The 27,325-nt window shown below is 36.1% G+C and overlaps 1 protein-coding gene and 1 non-coding gene across 2 annotated transcripts in view; both read right to left on the reverse strand.

The window, feature by feature from the left end:
* Nucleotides 1-27,325, reverse strand: part of TRDN (triadin) — a 354,043-nt gene that overhangs the window by 214,762 nt on the left and 111,956 nt on the right. Inside the window, exon 10 of the mRNA XM_049874135.1 lies at nt 1,728-1,805. Within this exon, the coding sequence (XP_049730092.1) occupies nt 1,728-1,805 (78 nt within the window). The remainder of the gene's footprint in view (nt 1-1,727; nt 1,806-27,325) is intronic.
* Nucleotides 1,449-1,556, reverse strand: LOC126058248 (U6 spliceosomal RNA). The gene has a single exon (XR_007513151.1). It is a non-coding gene; the product is annotated as a U6 spliceosomal RNA (small nuclear RNA).

The following is a 27,325-nucleotide window of genomic DNA, read 5'->3' on the forward strand; positions in this document are numbered from 1 at the left end:
TTATGTCCATCTCACAACAACAGAATTAGAATCTTATGAAAGTGAGGGTGACACTATTATTTATAGGCTGTCTCTTGTCATGTACATTTGGGCAGTGAGATAGAGTCACTTGTCAGTTTTGTGTGAAGTTATTTCAAGTCGCATGAATGCTAGAATGAATATAATTATGATTTTTTTCTCTTTTTGCAGGGGGTGGGGAACTGGGCTCCATAAAAATTTGTCTAATTCACTTTCTTACTCTCTATGTAAATGATACATAATAGTAATCAGTAAGGAAATTAACCATATTTTTGTTGTTTTACTACCTTCAGAATGAACTTGGCTGTATTTGAGTCTTGGGGGACTCTGAAATTCCTCCTCCAAGCAGCCCCGACTCTGATGCCAAGGCCTGCAGGCACCTCTTCTTGATCGAATGCTCATAAGAGTGATCTGTCCTAATTCCAAGGGATGGCCAAAGCCAGCAGGCTGTTGGGCGTAGTGGAAAAAACATTGAGCAATGAACTGGGGAGCCCACCTATGTGCCTGTAAAGTCCCTCTCAGTGTGGGACAGAGCTAGGGTGAGAAGGAAGCTATAGGCTGAGGGGATATCTCCATTTGTATTCTTGCAAAAAAATAGAGATTCACTTGGCTTTAGTTAGTTGTGCTTTTATATCTGAAAAAAGTTGTGGCAGACAGAAACTGTTTTCTACTAATTTTGAATCTCCAGTACTATGAATAGTATTTGACACATTCTGATGGTTGGGATTTAATAAATAATAGTTGAAGGGATGAATGAATGAAGACTTAAAGATATGACTTGATACTTCCAGCCATATTGTACACGATGACACTTCCCTCCTTATATTTTGCTGATGTAAGCAGCATTATATATATACATATGTATATATATGGGTGTATATATTGTATATATATATATACATATAAATATTTGGGGTAGAAAATATACTTATTTGGGAAGTTACAGAAATTCATTAGTCATGAGTTTCATCATCTCCAAGATGAGACAAAAATAGTAGTAACCTCAGAAGGTGTTTCAAGAACATTCCCAAATTTATATGACCAGTAAGAAGTTTTCTTCTTTTTTCAAGAAGTGTATCTCAGATTCAAATCCAGAAACTCTGTCACCAGAGTCTTAAGACACAAACTGAGCAAGTTGGGGGAAAACAGCAAGAATTGCAAGGCAAATCATTGTCTCATTCTCCCTACACTCCACCTTGACTTCCATGTTTTCAAGCTGGTCATCCTGGAAGATGAATGTCACTAATATATGCACTCAAGGGGAAATTTTCGGTTTTGTACCCATTGCCGTCAAGTTGCTTCCAACTCATAGCGACACGATAGGACAGAGTAGAACTGCCCCACAGGGTTTCCAAGCTGTGGCTCGTGGATTTGAACTGCCTACCTTTTGGTTAGCAGTCAAGCTCTTAACTACTGGGCCACCCGGGGTTCAAAATATGGAACACTTCACAAATTTGTGTGTCATCCTTCTGCAGGGACAATGCTAATCTTCTTTGTATCATTCACAATTTTAGTATATGTGCTGCCAAAATGAACACTTTGGTTTTCTAACTAGGAGCAAATTGGAATTTCAGGGAAAGTAAATTTTAGTTTAGCTATGTAAGAAAATATTGGATTTCCTTGTTGCTGTTGTAACTATTTTGCTTTGTGTCTGTACATTCTACTCTATCTACAAAGAAAAAAAACTTTGGAAAAAATAAATCACTTGCCTTCAAGAGCAGGTGATGCTGGAGTGGGTCTGGAAGCTTGTTCTGTCGGTAATGGAGGTGGTAAGGCCGGGCTTTGTCCTGTGTATACAATGCATGAGTTAAGTATTGGGGAAAAATTATTAGCAAATTTAATGCCCACAACTAAAATAGCTAGATCTGTCCCCAACATGAATAATTCATAATCCTGAGTATAAATTCATCTTATTATGCAATAAGAAAACTGTTATTAGGTAAGATCTTTAAATGGATACATTCACAGATTCAGTTATCCTCAGAGCTATTTCTGAATATATTATTTTTCATTGATGTATATACAAAGTTAAATATATCTACCGGACTTCATTAATGGAAAATCTACATGAGATCAAGTAAAGCAATTTATTTTCAATATGCACTTTAAATTATGAAAACTAAAATCACAGAAGCTGAGAGGAGTCCTAATATATAGAAAAATAATCATTTTTTTCATTTAACTAAAAATTCTTAAATGATGTAATAGGACAATAAAAGAAGCTTGAAATTCATAGGCCTTTCAATATTGAACAGGCACATTTTCTCCTGCCAAAATAAATGACCTGTAGTTAAGTAAATAATGAGCCAAAGGGAAAATATATTCAGTTTTATAGAACCTTGAAATGCTCCCTCAAGTCTCTGGGCTTATTATGAACTGTATAAAAAACCCACAGTTATTTCCAAGTGCTTCCTTATCCCAAGTGATTTCTTTAATTAACTAGTACCGACTGGGCCATGAACTGTAAACATTAACTAGTCTATGATCCCATATGAAATGCTTGCAAAATATTTTATCATTAATTTTCATTCCATAGACTCATGCTGCATATTTTTCTATCCAAGAATCAACATGGGCACCTTCTAAAATTTCACTTACAACTAGATATTATCAAATGTCAGCAGACCTGCCTGCTTACTGGAAGTTTTCCTTTTATAGAATTTGTCAAAGTTAGATCTCCACAGCGAATTACAGTTTAGTAAGTAGAGCAATCAGGGTTGCACACACACCACATTCCATAATGCTGAGAAAGGAAGAATTCTAGGCCTAGGCCGTCATGCCAAGTAGACCTTAGTCTCCATCCATTACAGGATTTTCCATGCAGGTTGATATTTGAACATATTCCAGTATGCATAAAAGCAAAGTACATTGTTTCAAAACATGCTGGCCATATACCTAGAAAAATATTAATCCATAATGTGTATATATATATTTTTTCTCATCAGAGCAAAGATTTGATAGGAACAAAATGCAACATAGAATTTCCTTTTTTGAGGAGCAAGAAAAAGTAAAGTTGAGCGTGCAAAAAAGAAGCTTGATTCACTAATTTTTCGCTGACCTTTACGTAGTGCTTATTACGTGCTAAGAACAACGCTGAACAGTTTTCTTGTATTAAGTCACTTCATCTTCCTAAAATCCTTAGGTCATAGGTATACGTCTCATGTTACGGTTTTGGAAACTGAGGCACTCAGCTCCTAAGAGACACAGGTGGATTTCCAGGTTGGCTCCAGAGTTCCAGTGCTTGATACTCCTCTTAGAAAGCCTGAGGATGGCAAGAGGTTCATCTTATACTAGGGAGACCATGACTGCAGCTGGGGAGGGACAGAAGAGTGAGGCTTCTACCTTAGGTCTTCCACCTTCTTTGTGGGTCAAAGGGATATACAAAGACTTATTCTCAAGTCTTGCTTGAGAGCTGTCTTGGAAAAATATATCTAAGGCAGAATGGCATTTGCAACTTTTAAAATCTAGAAAGAGTCTAGATTTAGGAATGAATTAATTGGCTACAGCTTAAAATACAAGTAGCCACAAACATAATTTATTTCCAAATTCTAAGACTTTCAAAAATATCTCCATGGAAGGGTGCCCAGTTCAATCTAAGCTGGCTGCTATCCTGCCATATACTTCTGTGAACAATGGTGGATGTTTATTGTCTTTTATCATTTTGATGAGCTCTTCAGAAATTTATTTCAAAATTATGAGGTTCTTTTCACCAGAGAATTTCATATAATTGATACTACAAAATATTCTGAGATTTAAAAGGAGGGATTATAAATTCATTATTTTATTGAAAAAATAACTTTATTGAGCATTTATTGTGTACCAATCACTGAAGAATGATAACATGGCAATGCTGCTTTCAAGAATCTCCCAATATACTGGCTGAAGGTGGCTTACAGACAGATCATTTTAAAAGAGAATGCTGATAGATACAGAGGAGATGTCTAGAAGGGATTAATTGCAATCTGCATTTAAACGCCTAAAAGGAGTTTGCTAGATAACGATGTTGTTGGAGAAGGGGAGCTATTCCAGGCAGAGGGTGTGTCATGACAAACAGGCCTAGAGGCCAGTGTGTCCCAGAAAATCCTGTTGCTCTCAAGTCGATTCAGACTCATGGTAACCTCATGTATGTCAGAGAAGAACTGGACCCCCTAGGGTTTTCATGGCTATAATCTTATGGAAGTAGATTGCCAGGCCTTTCTTCGGTGTATTTGAACCGCCAACCATTTGTGCTACCCATTTGTAGCACAAACCATTTGTGCTACCCAGGGTAGAACTATTAAAATAATCAAACTTTTGTTTCTACAGAATAAAGCACAATATACAGTTTATATTAGAAGTTCACTTCAACTGTAATTGACTATATCATGCTCTCTAAAGCGGCTGACTGCATGACTGTGAGGCAGTGAACACAAAAGGGAAATAAACCTGAAAGAAAAAGAGAAGGGAAAGCCAGATGGCCACTTGCCTCCATGAGGACAGTGATAGTTGGCCTTGGAAGGGGAATTATTTGCTTGGGACCCATGTTTGCCGTTCTAGGCGACACCAAAAAAAAAAAAAAAAAAAAAAAAAATCAGGCACTTCATACTTGGACTTTGCACATGGCTTTAATATTGACTTTTAGAAAAGATTTATTTCTTGTTCAAATAATGTCAGAGAATGCTATTGAAATCAAAGGCTATTTTGCTATGTGAATGAACATATTATTATATATGACATACAATATTGTATATAATAAGTTATATTAAACATACTATTATAAACCCATTGCTGTCAAGTGGATTTCGATTGACAGCAACTCTATAGGACAGAGTAGAACTGCCCCTTAGAGTTTCCAAGGAGCACTTGGTGGATTCGAACTTCTGACCTTTCAGTTAGTAGCTGTAGCACTTAACCACTACGCTACGAGGATTTCTTATTATAATTATAGTACAATTTAAAAATGAAAGCCATGTTGCTTGGTGTAAAGAGTTCATGCTTTGGAGACCAATATATATAGGCTTATTAGCTGTGTGAACTTGAGAAGCCTCAGGAATTCCCAACACCTGAATAGGACCTCTATAAAATAAGGATAGTTTTTAGGATTGTTATGAAGATTACACAATTAATCATCCAACACGTAGTAGATCCACAAATATTAAGTCTTTCTCCCATAATGTATTTACTATTTATATTCTATCTTGATTGCACAAAAGGATTTGAAGCAGCATTTTGAAATAAGAAAACAAAGAGACAACAGATGAAATTAAACATGACAGAAATAGCAGAACTCATTTACAGGAAAGAGGTTTATTTTATTAGGAGTATTTTCCTTTGGAATTCTTGAGGATTGTTGCTCTCTGAAGAAAAAGTTGTTACTCTCTGAAATTTACATTGGGACTCTAAAGGTGCCCTTTATTTTATAAGCTAGTACCTGAAAATCCTTCTGACATTCAAACACAGCGAGTTTACTTTATTTTTGTACCTTGAGTGATTTTGCCTGGCTTATTTCCATAATACCTGAATGACATGTTTGTAAGCTGCCAATATTTTATTGTTCTGAATTTTTTCTCACATAAGTCAATTTCATTGCTTTTGGTTTAGTCAAACTCCACTGGGGATAGTATACAGTACATACTCCTTCTCATGATCTACGTTACTGATGCTGTCTTTACTTTGTTAGAAAGGATGAAAGGATTACTCGGAATCTCAAGTCAAGTAGGAGGCTATGAGCTGAATTCAGATTGTATGAAGCAAACAAGAATTCACTGTACTAAAGTTTAATGTATGTAGTTTCTTTATGGAAGGCGATTCCCTGGTTGAAAACAATTTCTAGACAACCAAAGCCTAAATCCTAAACCTTGTAAAAAAAAAAAAAAAATGTTGACAATATTTTTTCTCTAATGTCTGGTAGACACTTTATTCCTTAGGCCCCCATTGTATTTTCCTGGAGGTATTAAGAGATACATCAAAGGAATATAAACACTTTGGAAAGGCCTCTAGCACTCCAAACAAGGGATGGCAATGGCTCCTGGGAAGGAGAAGGTGTGAGGATCTCTAGTAAGTAACCACTGAATTAAAATTCGTTTGCATTTTTTAAAAGTAGAAAGTGTGAAATCGTTACAAACTCTATCCCAATGCATTCTTTAAGGTTCATAAAACCAGGAAGGAAAAAAAAAAAAAACAGTTGCCGTGGAGTTGATGCTGAGTCACGTTGACCCCATGTGTGTCAGAGTAGAACTGTGCTCTATAGGGTTTTCAGTGGCTGGCTTTTTAGAAGTGGATTGTCAGGCCTTTCTTCTAAGGTACTTCTGGGTGGACTCAAACCACCAAGTTTTCTGTTAGCAGCTGAGCACCTAACCATTTGCACCGCCCAAGGACTCCTAAGGTTCATAAAGGTATTTGTAAATCTATGACTAAAAGTAAAGTGGGAAGATCTGAAGTTACTAAGACAATGATAGATAATCAAGTTTGTTAATACAATAATATTACTTTAATATTGGCATACTGTTCCTAGATTGACTGTTTTTGAACTTGTAGAGTTAAAAGTTTAGAATTTAAAAAATACTAATTAAACGTAAACAAACATGATTTGGTATTTTAGAGAGAGACATGTCATCCTCGAAGGGTCCTGAATTAATAGGGCACCTTGTTTTTTTTTTTTTTTTTTTGACCTTCCAGTTTCCTTATTGTCTCGTTCATCTGCTTTGTACTTCGAGACCACTTTCAAAATGGAGAAATAGAACTGCAGAAATTTGGGGTACTAATGGGTTTGGGGTAATCACTCCTTCAAGGAGCCCTGGTGGCACAGTGTTTAAGTGTAGAGCTGCTAACTGAAAGGTCTGCAGTTCAAACCCACCAGCTTCTCCCTGGGAGAAAAATGTGGCAGGCAGTTTGCTTCTGTAAAGATTACAGCCTTCAAAGCCCTATGGGGCAATTTCTGTCTGTCCTGTAGGGTCATTATGAATCAGAATTGTCTCCACGGCAATGGGTTCAATCACTCCTCCATTGCCTAGGTCTCAAGCCCACTTTGGCTCCTTGAAAAGGACAAAGAATAGATTGAACGATGCATTCTTTAAAACTATCACTTGGGCCCCATCTGTTAAAAATCATTTGAGTTACCACTCACAATAATTCCAGATTTGTGAATATGCCTATAAAATGGAAATCTTTTGAATAGAGAATTAAGTGAAGAAGTTCAGGAGTTTGTGTAAGGTGGGCCAGAGAAGAGGTTTTAATCATAGATATTTTTATACTTTCCACTTGTGTAGTGCTAAATTTCACACTTGCCATTTGCATTCCTTTCTCTTTCCTCAGTTACCTTTCAAAGAGGGAGAGAGAGAAAGAAATGAGAAGCAGAAGAAAGGCAAACAATGAAAGACACAGAAAAGGGCAGAGGCAGAGGGAGATAGATACAGAAAAATAAGGAGAAAGAAAAGGTCTCCCCTTTACAGCTTCTCCCTTGTCCTATTCAAAACCACAGTGTGATCTCAGAATATTTTATCTGATCTCTCAGTTTTCTAAAACTAATGATTTATTCCTTTCAGCAGCAAACATTTTAAATGCAAGGATTCAATTTTTAATATCTGAGATGCATTTTTAAATTTTATGATAATAAACCTTACAATACAGTGCTATGGCTATGGTATCTTATATAGGTCTAGGGACTGGAATTTGAAGTTTCTAGACCAGACTCCCATTCATTCATTAAATCTTTTAACATATGTTTGTTGAGTAGCTATCATACAGCATACACAGGCATTGTACCAAGAATGCAATGGTATGTGATGAAGGAGAAGATGCAAATAAGTGTCTTGAAGAAATTTGATCTCGTGGAAGACACAAGCAACACACAGGCAATTTTCACTTAATTTAGGTCTCATTTGCTTAAGCGTAAAGTGAGTATAATGATACCTGTCCCAGCTGGGCTGCAGTTAGTGTTCATGGAGATAATATTACAAGTGAAGGCAATGGGAGTAGGGGTGGAGGGGAGCAAACAGCGACTATAGAGAAGGCTCCGTTGTCATGGAACTTACATTAAAGATGAAGAGAGGCAGGCAATAAACAAGTAAGCCAGGGCATTTCAGTTCCCATAAATGCAAGGACAAAACAGGGTGGTGAGGGAAAGAATGACTGGGACAGAGATTACACTAAGTTAGATAATAAGGCAAGAGCCTTCTAAGCATGGCCACCACTAACCTATAGCCTAGCCTTTGTGCAAATTAAAAAAAAAAAAAAAAAAGAGATGTCTTTCCTGGCTGTGCAGTTCCTGGCAGTGAGATTTGTCCAGGAGGACTTGCTTTGTGCAAAAAAAAAAAAACAAAAAAAAACCAGGCAGCTGTTTCCCTAGGCAATTGCAGCCCCAATCCAAGGAGGGACGCAGAGTGCCTTTGTCTAAGTGCACAGCTGCACTCCATGGGCACAATGTATACAGTGAGCCTCTATCCAAGGGGTGGCATTTGATCTCCGACTTGAATAAAAAGAATTGAGCCTCGGGAAGATCCCTGGGAAATGTATTCCAGAGAGGGAAGACCAAGTCAAAAGCCCTAAAGTAGCAACCAGCCTAGCCTGCTTGAAAGTCAATGGGGCTGAAGGACAGGGGCATCTCACAAAGAGCTGTCTGGGCTGTTCAAGTGAGTTTTTAATTTGTCATAAGAGCGAGGGTGAGTTTTTGAAGGGTTGTAACATGACACATAGGTTTTTAAAAGATCACTCTGGCTGCTGTGTAAGAAAAAAAAAATCATAGAGGGAGACATATGAAGGGCAGCAAAGAGGTCAATTGGAAGCCTATTATAATAGCCTAGGTGAGTGATGATTTTGGCTTGGATAAGGCAGGTTGCAGTGGAAATTCATTCGTTTATGCAAAAAATGTTTATTGAGTGCCACTCAGTTTCATATACCTTTCTAAACCTCAGCATTAAAGCAATAAACAATACAGGCAAAAACCTTAATTCATGGGGCTGAGATTCTAGTGGCAGAGTCAGAAAATAGCATTGAAATAAAATGAAGATAAGTACTCTATGAAAAATTTTATCAAAGAAGGAATATAAGGAGCTCTATTTGGGTAATGGGTGACAATATTAAATATCATGCTCAGTAAAAAATGGAGATATTATAGAATTCAGGATACATTTTGAAGTAGGCTGAATAGAACCTTTGTATGAATTTGACATGGGAAGGGAGGAAAAGAAATCAAAGATGATTTTGAGAAATTGACTTCAACATCTGAGAACAAAAGGGAAAAATAATACCCAGAGTAGGGTAGGAAACTTTCCATTCACCCAAATAGCTGCTGTTTATGGACTAATTGCTTCATTGTTCTTGTCTTCTGCAATATATACCTTTCAGTTTTGCCAGAGGAGTCACACAGGAGGCACTGAAGAAGAAACCATGGTGACTTTTTGGGTCATTCCAATGATACATGTTATTGATAATGAATCGTCAAGTCTTTTATTATATATACTTTCAGAGAAGTTTTGAGAAAATGGAATATTTAATATAAATTGGCTACCTGACCCTACTATGAGGGTATTTAAATCACCAAAAGCTTCAACTTCTTAGATCAAAGAGCATCCTCCAGGCCACAGTGTTTCTACTGGAAAGGTTTCTTTGTATCCTGATAAAAACCTTCCTTAATATTTCCATGTGTTATTATATATTTGCATATTCACTTTGATGCAAAGCAAGAAATAGTAGCCCAATACATATTTTATACATTCTTTTGATTAAAAATGATAAAGGTGATATTAGTAGTTTTTTTTTTTTTCTCTTCATTTTCAATTTATAAAGTACAAAAAATTTGCCATGGCACAACCACCTGAAAAATGAGAGAAGACTGATTCAAGATCATGTCATTGTTCCATTAATTCTTGTACCTTGTATGTGACAGAATCTCTGATGTTTGGGATGTAATAAAAATAAATGCATAGAATCATACTCATAGAGTTTTGGAATGTGGAAGATATTTTTGAGATCAGCTCTTCCTACATCCTAAATTTACAGATGGGGAAAACGGTCTGTGGAAGGATAAGTGACTTAACCAATGTCACACATTGAAAGGAGACCCAATATAAGATTAAGGTTACCTTCACATTTTTTTTTTAATTTAATAATCTATTAGTAACGTTAAGATGTCAGTTCATTTACCTGTTACCAGGGAGATATGTAAGTATTCACTTCTTGAGTTAAGGAATTTCAGTGTTTTCTTAACTGGTCAAATTAGATATCGCCTTAATTAGATATCGAATTGTCTTAAGAAGTCTATCAAAGAGGCCCAATTTTTAAAGACAAATCTCTGTGTTAACTGACCCCATTTCAGCAATCCAAGACAGACTGTCAGCTGGGACATTTTCAAGACTTTCAGAATTACTATTTCTTTACTTTTCTTAAATAGTTTCTTCTACTTATCCAAACAATATCTCTTTCAACACCGTATCATATGGTGTTTGCCTATAAGGAAAGGCAGTAAAAACAGAAGATATAAACAAATAGGTAAGTATAAATTTTTTTTTTTTGTCTTTTAGGACAAAGCCCAAAGTTGGTAGCGAAACAGATTCTGAGGCAAATTAGATGAACTATATTCGCAGTTACAAAAGCAAACATGAACAAACAAAGCCATCTCATGTGCCCAGAACGTAAATATCCTGCTTGCACTGAATCATCCAGTTAAATGTCCAATAGCTGTGGGAGTTCAAATTCTCAGGTATAAAACTGCCTAAATCCTGTCAGATTCTAGTAATTCCTCAAAGCTTAGCTCTTTTGTCTCTTTCTTGACTCCCTTCTATCCCCTTCTCCTGACAACTCTTTATGTTCCCAGAGTGCTTGGTGTACATTTTATACCCTGAACCTTAACACCTTTGCTTATCTACAAGACCGTTTGCTTGTTTTCCAACTCGGCTATGAGTACCTTGAGGAAAGAATCTAGAATCTGTTAGTCAATAAATATACCTTTTGTAAGGAAAAACAAAATTAATGATTAAAGGGAAAAATGAATAATTGAATGAATAGAAAATGAATGTTGCTAAATGACATTCAGTTATGCTGTTTCCAGAATATTTTAAAATGAATAGACTAAATTATATAAATTTTATTTCTTAGTAGAGTGTGAAATACTTCCACCAAAATACATAATAAAACTTCAAAATATTTTTTTCAATTACTTATAGTTCCAGATCAAAGTATTCATTTATTTCCCCCCGTAGGAAGCTTTACCAAATTGTTTTTTTTTTAGTGGAACCCTAATCTTTCCATGAAAGTGAACCATTAATGTGTTTATCAACGGTCAGTGGGATAAAAACTGAGTTAAAGCTCAAAGATGAACAAAAGTGGCTTCATTAGTCAAACAGCTCAATCAAGACATAACCCTTGCAGTGTCTTCTGAATACTTACAGCTTCCCTCAAGTAGGATAGACTATGTGAATTATGAATCATGGATTCTGAACCCACACGTATAACTTGAATAGCATTTTAGTGTTAGGAAGCACCTTATAGATTACTGAGGCTGTGAAAGCCCCCCAAAAAGGTTGGACAGCTTGCCAAATCCACCCAAGTGATATATAACTAGAACTAATGTATACAGAGGGAACCCTGGTGGCACAATGATTAAGGATTCAGCTGCAATGTACAGCCTAGGAAACCCTATGGAACAGTTCTGCTCTGTCCTATAGGGTCGCTATGAGTCAGAATCAACTCAACAGCACATAGCAACCACAATGATGTATACAGATTCACAGTCCTGTGCTCTTTGCACAACAGCATGTTGTCTTTGTGTTTGCTTTAGAAATACAAAGGGACAGGGAGTAACTAAATATGTGATGAAATTAGAATAGTGCTAAAGAGCTTCAACTAATCACAGACAACTGTTACATTTTTATATTGCATTACAATTTTCTATCATTTTACAATTAGTAAAAGAGAATAGATCTGAAATGTAGTATCCAATACTATAATGGAATGATAGTAATGGACATCCTAACCCTTGCTCCGTTTGAAAAGGATTAAAAATAAAAAATAAATACATGTTTTAGAGCATCTGTTATGTTAATTCAATACTCAAAGTTATAATTAATCCAAATTAAGTCTCCGGGATGCTTTTTTCCAATTTAAAAAATACCTAACATTCTTTATCAAAGTGGGGATGCCTATCCTCTAAGATGTTCCAGTGGTGGGGCTATCTGTGGGATAAATATGGCCCATCTTACTAGAAATCAGTTTTTCTCCATAAAAAATATTTAAACTATTAGATTTGTGTGTAATTGTTTAAAAGTACATAATTGAATGGAATTGAATTTCAAGACAAAACGTGAAATTTCAATAACATTTTGAGTTAAAAGTCTCAGATTTCAGTTATATCCTTAGGCATTCCCCTTCACATTAACTAACTAATGAATAATGGACTATTATTCATCTAATTTAATCGGTCTTTGCTGGTAATACAGAAGAAGTTTTATTTCTAATAAATGTGCTGCTTTCAAATCAGGTAATTATAATATGGTATATTCCTGAATATGGGTATATTTAATCTGTCATAGTTTCAAAATGTAACACTTCAGGTTTTACATTTAGTATTACTTTTCAGAAAAACAAGCCATTTGAATGATTTACTCAAAGCAAAGGCTGGAAAATCAAGTCACACCTATCACTGGGAATCTGAGCAGAAAGCAAGACATGAGGGAATATGAGAAAAGATGGTTCTTAGGGACAAAATCATTACATCTACAAAACATATTAAAAGGATTAACGAGTAGAATAACAAATTCACTTCTTAAGAAGTAAGAAGCCTGGACATTTTTGTCAACTATCTAAACATGGAGAATAAACAATGCCTCCTTTCTCAGTGCTTTTTTTTTTGTATCTTGTCTGGTTGTTTGCCTTTAGGAGTCTACCACAGAGGTTATTGACAAAGAACAGCTGGCGTTGTTGATTGCTAAATCAGTTTCTCAAGCTACTAGAACCTGTTGCTTTTGCTCTCAAAAACTTCGGGGCCTACCTTAGAGATAAATTTATTCCCTGTTCTCTGTTTTCTCACTTTGCTGTCACTCTAACCATTAAGAATAAAATACACTTTAATCACAAAAATTGGCAATACTTTATCAGGCCTTATGGCCAGCTTAATAGATACCCAGGAAAATTAAAAGTCAACCATCTCCAAGATTCCCTCAACAACTGGTAACAATGATATGTGCCCTTGGATGGAATCAGTCTACTCGGCTTGCCTTTCTGTAACAGATTCCTTTCAATGACCTAGAAATGCAGCAAAACGTTACCAACAGATTACCTGCTTTCTTTAGCAGTTGCATTGGCAAGATTTAGAAGGAATACATGTCACATTTAAATCATAAGGAAAGCAAAGATTATGAGTTTGCCTTAAAGTATACCACTTAGAAAATGGAGTGAAGAAAAAGGAGGGAAAAAGAAAACCTAAGAGGCAGTGTGACCCTCTTTGTAAAATATATTTGTAAATTTTCTCTGCCACCACCTCTCTGTCAGTTTGTTATACTGGGTTGGCTTTCATGTTGGTATGATGCTAGAAGCTATGCCAGTGGCATTTCAAAGATCAACAGGATCACATATGGTGGACAGGTTTCAATAGAGCTTTCAGACTAAGACAGACTAGGAAGAAAGGCCTGGCAATCTACTTCTGAAAATTAGCTAAAAGAAAAACCATATGGATGACAGAATATTGCTTAAGACCTCTACTCACCTACTTTAGACATGTCTTCAGGAGGGCTGATCACTCACCGGAGAACAGGGCCTCGTGTTTGTTAAAGTAGAGGGCCAGTAAAGGGGAGGAAAACCTCAGTGAGACAGATTGATACAATGGCTGCAAAAAATGGACTCAAACATACCAGAGATCCTGAAGATAGTGCAGGACCTGGCAATTTTTCATTCTGTTATACATGAGGTCACCATGAGTAGGAGCCCAACTCAATAGCAATTAACAACAACAACAATTCTTCCTACAGACCTGGAGACAAATTCCACAATTTCTAATCCTACCTCTAAACCCACCTCCTCAGATTATAGTGAGAATTTGATGAGAAGATCCATGTACAGAGCTAAGCACAGTGGCTGGCATACCGTTAGCCCTCAGTAAGTGTTAGCCTTTTATCATCATTGCCATTGTCATCAGCAGCAGTGTCATCTCTGCTAGTCTTCAAAAATTTTTGAAGAGTAGACGTAGAATAATGCCTGGATGGCTGCCTGAGTCTTTCCGCAGCTCTAGTGTGCTATGCCTAACCCAAACTCTGTGAATATTCTTTCTCATTATCCTCAGATGCAAGGGGTGATTTTCTAAAATCTTTCAGGTGACATTTGAAAAGCAGCGTTGTTTCTCTTTTAGGTAGAGATCGCATACGTATAAAATAGGAAGATCAGTTTGGCACTTTTTAACCACCCCATTTAGCTATTTCCATACCCCACAGTACTTGGCAAACGGAAAGGGATTTTGCAATTGTCCCATCAGTCCTCCCCTAGGTCTACGCAGGTGGTAAAGTTTATTTCCTTTTTTTTTTTATTGTCTCTGAAGCATGCACATATTCCATGTTCACAGGCAATTCAAAGGGACGTGAAAAGCCTAAAGAAGAATCATTGAGCCAATTAAAAAGGAACCTTCTGGTTTTGGAGTCTATCTCAGGAAGAGAAAAAAGAAACTTCAGATTTTGCTTTAGTGAAGAATTTTTTACAAGGTTCTTTAATGAAGTTGATAAAACTCCACTGCTTTTCAACTGTAGGCATATAATATAAACTTAAAGATTTCAATGCCTGTACTTAATACATAACAAATAAAATGGGAGCATGTTAATAATAAAATACCACAATCAAATTTGCAAATATATTCTCATTGAACGATATATTTGGAAGTCATCCAACCATTCTTCTTGCTTTAAATTGTGTATACTTGATGCTATTTTGTCATTTAAAACAATACACAGTGCTTATCCAGTATCTGCAGGTAGGCTATTTACAGTTTTCTAAAAAAAAAAAAAAACCTCTGTGAGAAAGTAATTATTAATATAATGGTTGTCATGAATAACAGAAAATAGGAAAGGTTTACATCATTTGCCATGGCTATAGAAAAGAACATTAAATCATCGGTTTGTTTTTCACAGGGTGTTTCAACAGGACTGTACTGGTTCTTCTTCCATCTCTATTTTCCCTCACTTTCTATAGGAGACGCCAATTGTTACAAACAAATCTTGTCCTCTGAACACATGCTCATGAACACTGTGGATGGTTACAATAGAGAGTGGTTTGTAGGTGACAGTTTTTTTTTCCTTCAGGAAAAATCAGGAATCAGAAATATTGATTCAATCAGGAAGCAGAAATATGGAATAAAATACAGTAATGGGAACTTGAGAGATGTAATATAAATAATTAAGTATGAATGACAAAGGACAGTCACTAACGTGTAACGGGGTCTAACTTGGAAGGAAACAGTGGTATGGTTAACATCTATATTGTGCAGTGTAACTTTGTTCAGTTTTTACTCTATATTGATTTCTCACTTGAAACTATTCATAAAAAAAGTGCATATAATTGTATCTGTTTCTTTTTTCCTCCTTGGGATAAAAAATGGACCACCTAAATAGGAATAAATACTAAACTCATTGCAAATGATTAATAATAGCAATTATAATGAAGCTGAAGGTAAACATTGAGGAAATACTGTCACTCCACTTTGGTGATGCCTATCCTAACCACTCTGGCCCTCTCCATTCTATCCTTCTGCAGTGAGCACAGTCTGCATCGCATGAGTTAGTGTGTAATCACTACCAGCTTTCATTTCACTCCACCAGCTACTTTATACTGCTCATTGTTTTATTTGTGATAATCTCTGACTAGATTGTTACCTCCTTTTGTTCTGAAACTCATGTCTTGACCATCAGGATTGAGTACATACTAGGGATTCAGTAACTGCTGGGAGACTGATTAATAGAACAAGTTGAAGCATATCAGCTGGAATGACGATGACATAAATGGGCAAAATATATTGACTTCAAATGTGAAATAATTATTACTACTATTTGGGAATAAAGGTATTATTTATCTTAATACAGAATACTTAAGAAAACCAAAATGTAAAATATACTGAGCTAGAATAGCAGTCACAGAACTGAGCAACTAGCTGAACAGCTACAATCAGTAACATTAACAATACAAAATTCGTTATTCTCTTCATCTTGTACAAACACACACAAATCCTGGACAGGAAATAGCTTTGTTGGAGGAATAATATTTATCAAATAGGTCTCTCTGGGAGTAGCCAATTAGTTATATCAAAACAGGTATGGGCCACAGCTATTATTTCCATCTTCAGAATAAGGTTTGTTTAGGACAGAGATAAGAGCTATGCACTTATCTGAATGGTTAGAAAGAGTACTAGAATCGCTATATCCATGGGGCCACCCAAATGAAACTCTGAGCATCGCTGGGGAATATATTCACATAAATTACTAGAATTCTTTTTTTAATCCTCACTCTTGCATATAAGCTGACAGATAAGATTATTACAAGATGTGACACATTAATAAATAACACCTAATTAGCTGGATAATTCTCTGATTAAGCCTTAATTTTCTTGCTTCTCATGCAGCAATTCAAATTACTCTGTATTATTTGTTCCTTTTCAGACTATTTTAGAACATGCTTTGAATAGTCCCAGTAGGTTACCTGAGAAGGAATTTATTCTTGTCTGGCAGCAGTTTCATGCCATTAATAGTGACAAGGCTAGACCAAAAGGACACTTTAAGGAAAATTTCCTCATAGCAAAGATATTCCTATAGAGCCTGAAATGTATTTCAAAGGGGTAGGACACAGAATTCTGAGAATGTGAGGAAAATGAAATCTTAGGCCTCTATTTTGTCCTCTTTTCTACACACAGAGAGAGTAAAGTCATATGAATATTATACTGAAGGGAGAAACCCACTTTCATATTTACTAGTTTTCCCAAAAACCTAAACCCTTTTATGACACAGAAAGCAGTAGTATCACTGGGAGAATCGCATCTGCTCAGAAGAGTACTAGGACCTGTTTCTCTCTATGGTCCAGCTACGTATGTTGAGTAGGATGTTTAATGGGTTTATTTAGACAAATATGAGAATCCGATACGTTTATCTCAAACAGCTTCCACAGACTTCAAATAACCAGAAGAGAATAAAAAAAAATTTTTTTTTTATTCTTGTGGAAGGTATGGCGAGTCCAGGGACTGTGAGCTCCCATAACGAAATGTAAGCGCTCTCCTTTTTTCTCTCACATCTCCCTAATTGTGTATGCGGCCTGCGGTTCACTGATGCACACATCGCACCAGTCTTTGTTAATTCAGAGCCTCTGTCTCTAGAGATACTACCAACAGCTCCTTTAGGAAATCTTTACACAGGGCAATGCTTATGAAATGCAATGCTTAGAAACCTGTCATCTTTTTAAATAACATGATTATTTCTAGGAATAAATAAAGAGCGATGTTCTGGGATGATCGTTCTTTTTTTTTTTTTTCCATTAAGATAAATACTAAAAGATAAATACTACACATCATTAATTCAATTCAACAAACATATTGTGTATCTGGCAAGGTATGAGGCAATGGGGGTTTAAAGGCTAATGTTTCTTGAAAATGTATATGAGATGGTAAAGGAAAAAACTTGCTAAGGTGGGAATGATAATGATAATGGGATATAACTAAATAAAAATGATCTGAGAAGTGTTGGGTAAAAAACCACAATTTTCCTGTATCTGGGAACCACCACTCTCACCACTAAACCCTTAAATAGTGCTTACTATAGTTAAGTAGTGTTGTAAATGCATATGTGATTTCATTCATGCAATAACCCTGTAATGTCCATTATCCCACCTTATAGCTGAGAAAAGAGACCCAGAGAAGTTAAGTAACTTGCCCATGATCACTGGGATCTTTTCTTATGCAATTGATTTACATTTTAGCACTAGTTATTCTACCTGATTCTTTCCGCTCCTACTTCATGGCTCCAGCCATTTTCTCTCTTATTTGTTGTTTCTGAAACCTTCGTACGTTCATTCTGTGAAAGCTGTATCACTAGGGGTCTTTGTTATCAGATAACAGGGGAAATCCAAGGTTTTGCCCTTTAGTTTACATTATATTAAGAATGTCCATGTTCTAGACTCTAGTGAGTCCAAGGAATCAGTCAAAATATTCCATGTTTGAACTAAAAGAGTGTACAAGTAAGATCCAACAGATACATAAGATGGCTTATTTTACAATAAACAAAAAGGGCAAAATATGCTTTCTAAATATAGGCAGTCCCCAGGTTACAAATAAGATTAGTTCCTAACTGTGTCTTTAAGTCAAATTTGTAGGTATGGCGGAACAGGTACATATGGTTCTTATTTAGCCTTACTTTAGGAGCCCTGGTGGGGCAGTGGCTAAAGTGATCGACTGCTAACCAAAAGGTCGCAGTTTGAAACCACCAGCTGTTCCATGGGAGAAAGATGTGGCAGTCTGCTTCAGTACAGATTTACAGCCTTGGAAACCCTATGGGGTCACTATGAGTTGGAATTGACTCAAGGTTTTTTTTGTTTTAGTGCAAGAGGAGCCCTGGTGGTGCAGTGGTTAAGAACTTGGCTGCTAACCAAAGGTCTAATCCACCAGCCGCTTCTTGGAAACACTATGGAGCAGATGGAAGGAATAGAGTCACTATACCAAAAAGAATTGTTCGATATTCAAGCACCTCAGGAGGAAGCATATGACCAAGAACTGATGGTAATGAAGGAAGAAATTCAAGCTGCACTGATGGCATTGACAAAAAACAAGGCTCCCAGGAACTGATGAAATACCAGTTGAGATGTTTCAACAAACAGATGAATCTCCAGAAGTGCTCAATCATCTACGCCGAGGAATTTTATGCCTATTCCCAAGAAAGGTGATACAACTGAATGTGGAAATTATTGAACAATATCATTAATATCATACACACAGCAAAACTTTGCTGAAGATCATTCAAAAGCAGCTGCAGCAGTATATCAATAGGGAACTGCCAGAAATTCAAGCCAGATTCAGAAGAGGATGTGGAACCAGGGATATCATTGCTGATGTCAGATGGATCCTGGATGAGAGCAGAGAAAACCAGAAGGATGTTTACCTGTGTTTTATTGACTGTGCGAAGGCATTCGACTGTGTGGATCATAACAAATTATGGATAACATTGTGAAGAATGGGAATTCCAGAACACTTAATTGTGCTCATGAGGAACCTGTACACAGATCAAGAAGCGGTCATTCAAACAGAACAAGGGAATACTGCATGGTTTCAAGTCAGGAAAGATGTGCGTCAGGGTTGTATCCTGTCACCATACCTATTCAATCTGTATGCTGAGCAAATAACCCAAGAAGCTGGACTGAATGAAGAAGAATGGAACATCAGGACTGGAGGAAGACTCATTAACAACCTGTGTTATGCAGATGACACAATCTTGCTTGCTGAAAATGAAGAGGACTTGAAGCACTTATTGATGAAGATCAAAGACCATAATTTTCAGTATGGATTACATCTCAACATAAAGAAAACAAAAATCCTCACAACTGAACCAGTAAGCAACATCATGATAAATGGAGAAAAGATTGAAGTTGTCAAGGATTTCATTTTACTTGGATGCACAATCAACACTCATGGAAGCAGCAGTCAGGAAATCAAAAAATGTGTTGCATTGGGCAAATCTGCTGCAAAAGACCTCTTTAAAGTTTTGAAAAGCCAAGATGTCACCTTCAAGACTAAGGTGTGCCTGACCTAAGCCATGGTGTTTTCATTCGCCTCCTATGCATGTGCAAGCTATATGATGAATAAGGAACACAAAAGAAGAATTGATGCCTTTGAATTCTGGTGCTGGCAAAGAATATTGAATATACCATGGACTACCAAAAGAACGAACAAATCTATCTTGGAAAAAGTGCGACCAGAGTGCTCCTTAGAAGCAAGGATGGCGAGACTATGTCTAACATACTTTGGACATGTTCTCAAGAGGGATCAATCTCTGGAGAAGGACATCACGCTTGGTAAAAAGAGGAAGACCCTCAATGAGATGAATTGAGACAGTGGCTGCAACAATGGGCTTAAGCATAACACCGATTGTGAGGATGGCACAGGGCCAGGCAGTGTTTCATTCTGTTGTGCATAGGGTTGGAATGGACTGTATGGCAATGGGTTAGTGCAAGAAAAAACTTGAAGCCTTTTTAATGATTTTCAAGCTGCACATTAGCAAGTGAAGGTGATTATGATAAAGAATTTGTTGAAAGTATAGGTTGGTTTGATCATTTCAAATTGAGGGCAAATTTACATAGCTTTAAAGGGTCGGTACGAGTTGTCAGTAAGTCGGACCTTGGTAACCATGGAACTGGTTACCAGATAGATAAATACCGTACATTAGAACTTCTCATAATATAACATCATGGGTCCTCTTGGCATAACTTTTTTTTTTTATCTTACCACTGTTGAATATTTTTATTTATGGTAGGTTTATTGAGAATTTTCTCCCCATTTGGAGAACTAGAATATTTCCTAAGTGTGAAAATGCAAACCTGTTTTTGCAGTACTGTTCAATAAATTCATTATTTTACAGAAGTTGCCATATAACTGGTATTTTGATTCAATTATAATAAGATATACTTTTATTGTACCTTCCCTATGCCCTTCAACTACAAAAAAAAATTTCATGTGGAAAACACTATCTGACTCATCCTGCTGCACAGAATCACATTTTAAGTTTGTAAATGGGATTAAAAAGAAAAAAAAAATGTTTTCTCAAGCGAATAGGGCCAATTGCATAGGTTTACTAAAAATGGAAGCAGAAATATAACTAAAGGCATTAACCATTTCATATTTCTTCTACTTTAATAATAATAACAATAACTAAGATTTTCTGAATATATGCCATATGCCTGACAGGTAGCTATAAGCTCTGCATACATTCGACCTGGGCTTCATGAGTCAGGCATCATGCATGTCTTGTTCACTGCTGTATCTGCAAATTCTAACAAAAAGCCTGGTACTCAGAAGACACTAAAATACCAAACTCATTACATGCATGTACTGTTGGATTTTTTACATGGTCTTTGTTATGGATTGAATCCTGTCCTCCAAAAAATATGTGTCAACTTGGCTAGGCCATGATTCCTAGTATTGTGTGATTGTCCACCATTTTGTCATCTGATGTGATTTCCCTATGTGTTGTAAATCCTACCTCTATGATGTTAATGAGGCAGGATTACAGGCAGTTATGTTAATGAGGCAGGACTCAACCTACAAGATTAGGTTGTATCTTAAATCAATCTCTTTTGAGATATAAAAAAGAAAAGTGAGCAGAGACAGGGAGACCTCATAGCACCAAGAAAGTAGTGCCAGGAGCACAGCGTGTCCTTTGGACCCTGGGTCACTGCACTGAGAAGCTCCTAGACCAGGGGAAGATTGATGACAAGGAACTTCTCCCAGAGTGAGAGAGAAAGAGCCTTCCCCTTCAGCTAGCACACTGAATTCAGACTTCTAGCTTGTTAGACTGTGAGAAAATTAATTTCTCTATGCTTAAAGCCATCCACTTGTCACATTTCTGTTATAGCAGCATTAGATGACTGAGACACCTCGATTAAATTTCTGTTCTTAACTGTGTTACTCTCTCTCTCTCACTTCATTCTATACACACAGGCCTTCTTGCTGTTCTTCAATCATGCAATAGGGTCTTTGTCCTGAAAACCTCTTCCCTTTGATAGCTGCTTGGCTAACTAAACCCCTAACCTCCATCATGTCTTTGTCTAAATATTAAGTTTTCACTGGGTCTCAATCTGACCAGGCTATTTAAAATGCAACTCAACTACAAAGCACTCCTGACTCCCTTTACCTTGCTCTGCTTTTTACTCTTTCCACAATAATTATCATCATCTAAGATCCTAAGAAACTTTTTAAAAATCCTGTTTATTGTTGTTTTTTACCTACTCTTTTTTTATAACGGAAGCTCTATGTACTCTCTAAGGTCTTAAGTCTGTGGCATATGATAGACACTCAGTAAATATCTGTTATTTAAATAAATGAATTAATCAATTCATTATTTTAGAATATTTATCTATTGTTTGGAACGAGGTAGGTCCTATTCTGGGTACTGAGTATACAAGACTTCAAGGAACTTATATTCTACTGGAAGAAGAAAAACAAACACATAAACAAAAAAAATTGAACAGCAACAATATAGGCTATTCTTTCGTTTATTCTCTATTCAGGGCATTCTTTTGATTTTTCGGGTCAATAACTTCTGAATTATCTTTTACTTCCCTGTCTTTTGCTCTCTGTATCTCATGATTTTTACCTCTGAGAGATCTCTAAAACCATCTTAATTCCTGCTCTCTCTCTTTCCTAGATCAGGCTACATTTATTTTCCTTGAACTCTTCCTAACTGGTCTTTCCAACTTCATTCCCTCCAAGCCCTCTTGTGTAATGTTGCCAGTCTTGCTCCTCTTTCTAGGTTTTCTGCATGTCAATCAAAGTGAACTACTTGCAGTTTCCCGTCTGGGTATGGGGACAACAGTTGATGTGTTCCTTTCCAGCAGTTTTTCCCATTTGGAGTATATACACCTTCAAAACTAGAGAATACATGAAACAAAATTTTTGTTTTTCTATATTTAAATTCTTATTATACTTTCCTTTGTCTTCTTACCCTTTCTTGTAAATTATTTGTAAAATGACTTAAAAAAAAAAACAAAACACTTCAATGGTCCAGATATGAGTGGAGGTGACTATCTTTTCCTGGGATGCTGAGATTAGCATGTGCATTTTTTGAGCCTCTATTGCAATAATTATCAAGTTATTCTTAGTTATATAATTATTTCTACTACATCATTTCTTTTTCTGGGCTATCAGCTCCCTAGTGGCATTTAACAAATACTTATTTAGTAAACATCAAAGCTCCCAAAGCTTTTGATTTGTCAACATAAATTGGATGTTTGGAATGGCAGTGAGTATGTTTTTGTGGAACTATGTCCATCTTGGAGAAATGTTTTCCAAAAAAGAGTAAAGCAAGGTTGAATTTTACCGAATCTTCTCCAGTATAGCCAACTGAGCTCTGAAATATATTAGATTAAACCATTATCTAACAGTGACTGTAATGCAATTATATTTGACATCTTCTCGGCAGGATCAAACCAAAAATGTAGTTAAACACTACTAAAGTTCAAGAAAAGGATCTTGATAAAGTGAGAGCACCAACTTATTCCTGGAGGTTCTTTCTAACTATGAGTTAAAACCCCTAGAATTGGAATACAGGCTGCAATGAATATGGCATTATAGTCAGAGAAGATTTTGATATGTGAGTACCTTTGATTTTAAGAGAATAAATGACACAGAAAATGGAATAAATTACTTTGACATAAATTCTTGACTCAAGTAAAAGTCAGAAAGCCGGATTTTCAATGATAGCGTAACTTCTAAGGGATAAACTGTAACTTGTATTTAACTTTAATCATAACAGCTACAAAGATGAAAAGCTGGGGGGACAAAAGTGTTGAAATTACTAAGCAAAAGCACACTAGTCCTGTACCTTCTACTGGCCATTTAAATTGGTTTCCTTATCTACAGTGCATATAAAGTCTATGAGTCACGCAATTTCTTTCTTATAGAAATGTGTCCGTTCTTTGACTCCATTGACTCTGCCCAGCAGTCCCTGCAATTAATTAGTGCCAGATGGACTTTGATTAAGACGGGATGTGAAAATTCCAAGCAGCATCATGATGTTTCCTACAATGAGTCTACCTAAATGAATGAAACTATCTGAATGGCTTGGAAACACCGGTGGTGTTGTGGTTAGGTGCTACGGCTGCTACCCAAGAGGTCAGCAGTTCAAATCTGCCAGGTGCTCCTTGGAAACTCTATGGGGCAGTTCTACTCTGTTCTGTAGGGTTGCTATGAGTCGGAATCGACTTGACGGCAGTGGGTTTGGTTTTTTTGGATCTGAATGGCTGTCTCTTAAGAAAAATATTCTTAGCCCTAAAAGATCAAAAAAGAAATTGGAGTACTTGGAAGGCTGATAAAGGTAAATAAAGCTATTTTTCCATCTGTATTATTATTTTCTAAAAATACAAATGAAATAAACAAAGACCTTCAATTAAGTCTCAATGTTGTAATTAATGTCTGCCTTTACCAGTTTTAATAGTTCTTTATAATAAAATGGCAACTAGACTTTTTTCACCCTAGGGAAAAAGACTGAGTCATCATCTTCAAGACTGCAAGATAGCCACCATAAATAGTCTCTCAGTCTCTTTCTCTCTCTCCCTCTTTCTCTCTCTCCCTCTCTCTGTGTGTATATTTTCCTCTCTCTTTCTCTTTACGCTTCTCCCTACTTCTCTCTTTCCTAAGGCAGGTGGCTAGGGACTATTGAAAACACATTCTATAATGTTGGCTATCTACACCACCAAGGGATTTAATGGTGGGGTTGTTAGGCCATCGATGGACAACGGGGAAGTGTTTTTGGAGAGGGGAGATCTTCAGTGTCCATAAAACCAAAAAAAAAAAAACCTGTTGGCATTGAGTCAATTCTGACTCATAGTGACCCTACAGGACAGAGTAGAACTGCTCCGTAGGGTTTCCAAGGAGCGCCTGATGGATTTGAACTGCCAACCTTTTGGTTAGCAGCTATAGCTCTTACCCACTACACTGCCAGGGTTTCCCTTAAAATTGTACAATGTACATGTATGTCTACTCCAGTTGCCCAAAGAGCAACCTTGTTACATACACTCACTTTATAGTTTCAAATAAAATTTTCTTGAGTTTTCAGTTTAATATAGTCTGATTCAATACAGAGGAATTTTAATTAGATACAACAAAATGATCTGATCTTTACATTTTACATTGACTTTTAAAATGGTCCCTGATAATTGAGGTGGAGATTGTCACCAACCACAAGATAGTGCATATTCATTATAGAGAATCAGAAAGAGGAATTCAATCCAATTCAGGTATATAAACAAAATCTCAGCTAAACATATTTAAGAGAGGTCTCTAAAAAAAAAAAAATTTAGAAGTATTTTATGCGATGGAGTAAAAAAGCAAAACTTGAGACTTGTGTCATGGTGTTAGCACATTTTATCAGTAAGATTTTTTAAAATTTCAACTGCAATTTGGGATACTTTTGAGGGTGTGACAATAGTCTAAAAAGGAAATTCCAAATTCCAGAGGGAAAAATCAAATTATAGTTTTAAAAACTCATTACCAACAATTAATAATGAACCCTAGCTAAACAATAACAGGTATTTCACTAATCCCAAACAGAAGCAGATGGAAGTACAAATGTTTTATGAATAGTGGATACATGCAGAGTAATAAACTTTGCCGGAATTGCTTTATTCTCTGTCAGTCAGAGTCACAGGCTTATCACTTGCATTTTCTCTAAATTAATATGCCCAGATTTAATGTTTCTTAATATTTTTAAAAATGCATGCCGTATTTAGTGCTTTCTCACTCCATCTTGTCTATTGCCTCACCAACAGATTTTATTGAGTTTCTCTCTGTGCATTTATGAAAATTTATTTAGTTTATTATATAAAAAAGAGGTATACCATACAAACTCTTCTTGTCTCCCTTCATCCCTTCCACTCCCTGGAAGAGAAATACTGACCTAAATTTTTAATTTCTTATATATTATATAGATAAATCTAAATATATATAGATGAAATACATTAAGAAGACTATTAAAAAGTCGATAAATAGTATTAATAAATTGACTCATAGAATTTGGAAATTATCTTCACAACTGTTTAGAAGGAGTATGTTCACATGTGCCTTTAGATGGCCACTTCCTGTATGGTGATTAGCAGAATCTTTCTTCTCTCATGCAGAGATGCTTTTTTTTTCGTTCCGTCTGACCTGGTGATGCACTGGTTAAGAGCTCAGCTATTAACCAAAAGATCATCAGTTCAATTCCACTAGCCACTCCTTGGAAACCCTGTGGGGGCAGTTCTACTCTGCCCTATAGGTTGCTATGCATTGGAATCAACTCGACAAGTGGTTTCTGATCTTAATTTGTTGTCAAATCATCAGAAATAAATGGTAAGCATTGTCATTGTTAAACTGTTAGCATTCCTCACTGACTCTGACAGTGCATGGTTCTCTTTGTCCTTCAATTTTCTTAGAAATCATATTTTTTGATCAATTAGTAGTTACTATTTTTATGAATAATTTCAGTTGCACAGAAACAATATTTTCCTCAGATTATGAAATTTAAAAACTAGTCGGATATAAAGAAAATAATATCTATTAAAAAAAAATTCATGCTCATCAACAATAGAGATTCATCACATGTATAAGCAGTTACTTGATCCTATAAGAGTCAGAGTATGTGTAGAGTATGATTTTATTAAACCACCAAAACTGGACAAACTTGGCCACAGACCTTTTTTCTAAAATTGAATCAATGGTGTGTACAGACTGGGACGCGTCAGAGCTGAGTAGTTCCTTTCACGTGGAACGTTTACACAGATATGCAGTGGTGAAATAAATGAATTAAATAGTAATAATAACATTTGTTGTACATCCACTAAGTGCTTTGACAATGACTTTGCAAGGCTGTTACTGTGATTCCCTTTTAAAATACAGGAGGATAAAAGATGATTTACTCAAGGACAAAACCTGGAAAAGAATAAAGTCAAAGCACTCTTCTCACAATAACACAATGCTTTTCTGAATGTTTCCACCTAATTTTACCATCCTACAACATACACAGGTTCATGTTAATCACCTTCATCTAGTAAGTCATCATAGTTATCAAAGTTTTAGTTTCTCATTTCAGTTTCTAATTCATTTTAAAAGAAAAAGAGAGAGGAAAAAAAACTGGAATGAGTTACTGGCATTAACTTTCCCAGAGACCAAAGTTTTCGTAATTTTCTAGTAGCATTACATATTTGTCTTAGATATGATATGCCTGTTTTCTAACATATACATGAATTGTAATTATGCATTTTAGAAAGAGTTCCATACAAATATTTCAGAAAACAAAGTATAATCTGCTTTAAACATTTAGCGTCAATTATTGCAGTGTAAACTAGCTCCTTTCTTAACAATACCATTTCAAAAATGTTTCCTCAAACATGAATATAGTGCTAAGTGTTTTTCAATCTACAAAAGGCATAGAATAGACCAGGCAATCAAGTTATTCATTCTTAATTAAGATATTAGTAAAGAATCTCTTGATACCCTCCAGGCAACAATTAAAGACATGAGAGATGATAGATAAATTCCTTCCCCATTGTGTGGGCTAGTAACTCCATGGCTGACTATCTCCATCAGTAGTAGTTCTCTGAAGGCACTAAATCAAGCACATATGTAAGCGAA

The sequence above is a fragment of the Elephas maximus genome, chromosome 1 (genome assembly GCF_024166365.1).
Source record: "Elephas maximus indicus isolate mEleMax1 chromosome 1, mEleMax1 primary haplotype, whole genome shotgun sequence".
In the NCBI taxonomy this organism is placed as follows: Eukaryota; Metazoa; Chordata; class Mammalia; order Proboscidea; family Elephantidae; genus Elephas; species Elephas maximus.